At 39.5% G+C, this 3,924-nt stretch overlaps 1 protein-coding gene across 1 annotated transcript; it reads left to right on the forward strand.

The window, feature by feature from the left end:
• Window positions 1-517: 517 nt before the first annotated feature.
• Window positions 518-3,924, forward strand: EAH_00066440 (hypothetical protein; the record flags this gene model as incomplete). Its single annotated transcript, XM_013392703.1, has 6 exons — window positions 518-633; window positions 956-1,191; window positions 1,828-1,890; window positions 2,525-2,662; window positions 3,123-3,240; window positions 3,737-3,924. Coding segments are annotated over 6 exons (859 nt in total), but the record flags the coding sequence as incomplete, so codon positions are not given.

Below are 3,924 nucleotides of genomic sequence, written 5' to 3' on the forward strand. Positions count from 1 at the left end.
TGGATAGCTAGCTAGCTAAGCTAGCTAGCTAAGTAGCTACCCAGCTGCCTGGCTAGCTGCCTAGCTATCTTGCTAGCCGCATAACGAGCTGTATAGATAGCTAGCTGGCTGGGTAGCTAGCTTGGTGCTGTGGCTTCCAGTCACGCTGCAAGTGAAAGGATCCCCGATCAAGCAGCTAGCTAGCTCAAATAGCTAGCTCCGTAGCTAGCTGAGGGTTTCGGGACGTTTGGCTCAATGCGGGCGCTGCCCTTGTGCCTCCTCTGCTCCAGGGGTGTTTCTTGTGTGCGATTTTGTTGTTGGATTTTTCTCTCGATTAATTATTCGTTTATTTTCATATTTTTATTAACTGTTCGTTTGTTTGTTAGTCTTGCCCTTAATAATTGTTTCTTTTTTAATTAATTGCTTATTTCTTCGATGAAACAAATAAATTCGGTATTGATTTGTATATTTCTTTTTTTCTCCTCTCACTTGTTTGTGTACTTGTTTATTTGTTTATTTCTCTGCTTGTTTGTTTTAGATTGGTGGGGGCGACAACTCTAAGCGAGTACAAACTCTACATTGAAAAAGATGCAGCGTTTTGCCGTCGCTTTCAGAAAATTGTCGTTGAGGCGCCATCAAAAGAAAGAACTCTAGGTGAGTCTTTTTTCTTTGTTTATTTGTTTATATGTCTTGTTTATTTGTTTTGTACGTTTTATTGTGCGTCTGTTTGTTTTGTTTCGTTTGTTTGTCTGTTTTGCTTTGTTTGTTTTGTTTTGTTTTGTTTGTTTGTTCGTTTGTTTTGTGTTTGTTGTTCGTTTGTTTGTTTCGTTTGTTTGCTTTTTTGTTTGTCTTAACGTTTATTTATGTATGTGCGTTTGTTTAATTGTGTATTTGTTTACCTGCTGCATGGATTTATATATATATATAATATTGATTAATTTATTACCTTGTTCACCATTGGAGTTGCTGCATGCAGGCATTTTACAAAAAGTGAGGACGAAGTACGAGGATCACCACAACATGGATATCCCAGATGAAGTGCTGGCTGCAGTTGTTGGTTTGTCTGATCAATATATAAAAAGAAGATCCTTTCCAGATAAGGCGCTAGATTTACTAGATGAATCTTGCGCCATGCGTAGAGTTAGGTTTAACAATAGAGTGGCGGAGGTCGGCAAACAACTAGAAGATCATCGCGCACATAGAGTTACTCTTGTAAGCATTGTTCATGCAATGCACTCGAATGCCTTCTTCGTTCTCCGTTTCTTCGGTCTATCCTTAGTCTTCCGCTTTTCTCTCCTTGTCGCATTGGGCAGTGTGTACACGGTCTGTAATGCAGTGTATATATATATATATGTATTGATATATGCTAACAGACATACATACATGTATATGTGCGTATTTATAGCCGTATATAGTAGTATGGATATGCATATATATGCATACCTGTATATGTGCATGTATATGTAGATATACATGCATATGCATAGATATCTGTATGTATAGATGCATGTGCATTTATAAATATATTTAATAGTATAATATATAATATGGATAACGCAGTCATGAATATAGATATGTGTCTTTATTAGTTTGCATATGGGCTTTCTTTGAGTTCTAGGGGGAAGAAGAGAGAGGGTCGTCTATCCTCCTTCTTCGTTGTCTTGCTGTTTGTTTGTTGTTTGTTGCTGTTTATCCGGTCTTATGATACTAGGTTTTTGCTTTCTGTCTGTTTCTGGTTACTTCGTGTGTTTCCGCATTGCTTTATATCCGTCTGTTTATTATTGTCCTATTTATTTTCTTTTTCTCTCCGTTCATGACTATTTTATCGATTTGGTTTTGCTTGTACAGTCCGAAGAAGAGCTGAAGGAGCTAGAGGAGGAGTATAGAACCCTCACTGAGCCCACCGATGATGTAAGCAGCCGGATGTATTCTCTACGTGTTCATTTTCTCGTTGTTCTATTTGTTTGTTTCGTGCTCCATTTGTTCTTTCTGGTGTTTTGTGTGCTTGTGTCTACTTGGACTGTTCGTCGTCTGCTTGGCGTTTTTTGCTTGCTCGTCTTACTCGTTTGTCCGTCTCACTCTTTATTTGTTTTGTCGTTCGTCCTTGTTTGTTTGTTTCGCTTGTTTCCTTGTTTGTATTGTTTTGTTGCTTGTCTTTGTCTGCCTAGTGTTCTTCCATCTCTCTAAGCCTCTTCATCTCATATTCTTCGTTTGTTGTTTATTGGTGCTTGTTCATGTATTTGCTTGTTCTTCTTGTGGTTGTTTCTTCTTGCAGTTGTTTGTTCCTGTTCTTGTTATTTGCTTCCATTTTCTTTTTATTTTCCTTTGGTTTTATCTCCTTTTTACTTTGTTGCTTCGGCTTTCCTTTGTTGTTCATTCTCTCCCTGTGCCTGGCGTTCCTACCGCGATCTGCAATTATTTCTGAACGAACGAGGAGGCGAACGAGCGTACGTACGTAAAAAGATACAAAAGTGAATAAAGAAACAAATATTTAAATACGTGTTACATTATTTATGAATTATTGCGTTATTTCTGCTCTTCCTAGCGGCCTGATCCTGATAGAATTGAATTGAAGGTGGATGACGTCGCCCGCGTTTTGAGTGTGTGGACCGGAATACCAATGGGCAAGATGACGGAAGACGAAATGAGCAGAATTCTAAAGCTAGCAGATGTACTTGGAAAGGTATTTCATTTTGTTTTATTTAATTTGTGTAATTTATTCAGTGTGTATATCTATCTATATATCTGTATGTATCTGTGTAGCTTTATATAGTGTATACGTATGCATATTTATTTATTTATATATTTATACATATGTAGTGACTCAAGACGAAATAACCAGAGTCCCTAAACTAGAAGCTTTTTGATTGGAACTGCATTTTATTTCATCTAGTTTATGTACAAATGCGTATTACACACAGTGGCGAGAATAGCAAGGCGTATATAGTGTATAATATGCATTTGTTCATTTGGGGTCACTGGGAGCGTTCAGCTGTCGCGTGCGTGGGCCGTTTGTGTGAGTAGCGGCTGCCGGTGTTTTCTTTAATGTGATCTCATAGACGGCGACTTATTGGTGTTTATTGGTGAATCTTAGTTTACGCTTTAGTTTGCGTATTTTTTTCGTGCGTTTGTTTGATTTGCAGCGCGTGATTGGGCAAGATGAAGCTGTGCAGTCGGTGGCCAACGCCATACGAAACCACCGGGCCGGTCTCACCGAAGAGAAGAAGCCGATAGGGGCCTTCTTGTTTTTAGGGTCTTCTGGTGCGCATTGGTTAATTATAAATATGGAGAAACGAACGAAAGCGCAGCGATAGATCATTAGATGCTCATAATTTAAGGCGAACGAAGAAATACGAGCAAATATGCAGAGACAGGGAAGGACAGAGACATGAAAAGAACGAAAGAGAAAAAGGAAAAATGAGAGACGACGCTTTAGAGACGATGATGGGTTTGATTAGTGCAGATGCGCATTGCCAAGCTTATATTTAAATAAGCAAAGGCCGTTGAGCACAACATAGCGCGTTGGTAGTGACCATCTACGTCCACAGTCGACGATGCCTTTTGCTTAATTTGTGTGTGTTTGGGCGTGTAATTGTGCTTCAATATATTTACATAAGCATATGCATATGGACACATCTACACATGCTCACGCATACACATATAATATACACAGGTATATAGACGTGTATATATATATATATATGTACGTATTTGTATTGTTGCGCTGTTATTATTATGCGTGACATTACTTTTCCAGGTGTGGGTAAGACAGAGCTGGCGAAGGCACTAGCAGAGGAGGTATTTCACTCGGAAAAGAATTTGATTAGGCTGGACATGGTGGAGTACCAAGAGGCGCACAGCATTTCTCGCCTCATCGGCCCTCCTCCTGGGTACATGGGCAACGACGAGGGCGGCCAGCTGACGGAAGCCGTTCGCCAGAAACCC

Source organism: Eimeria acervulina, genomic scaffold, assembly GCF_000499425.1.
Source record: "Eimeria acervulina Houghton genomic scaffold, Eah_scaff2427, whole genome shotgun sequence".
In the NCBI taxonomy this organism is placed as follows: domain Eukaryota; phylum Apicomplexa; class Conoidasida; order Eucoccidiorida; family Eimeriidae; genus Eimeria; species Eimeria acervulina.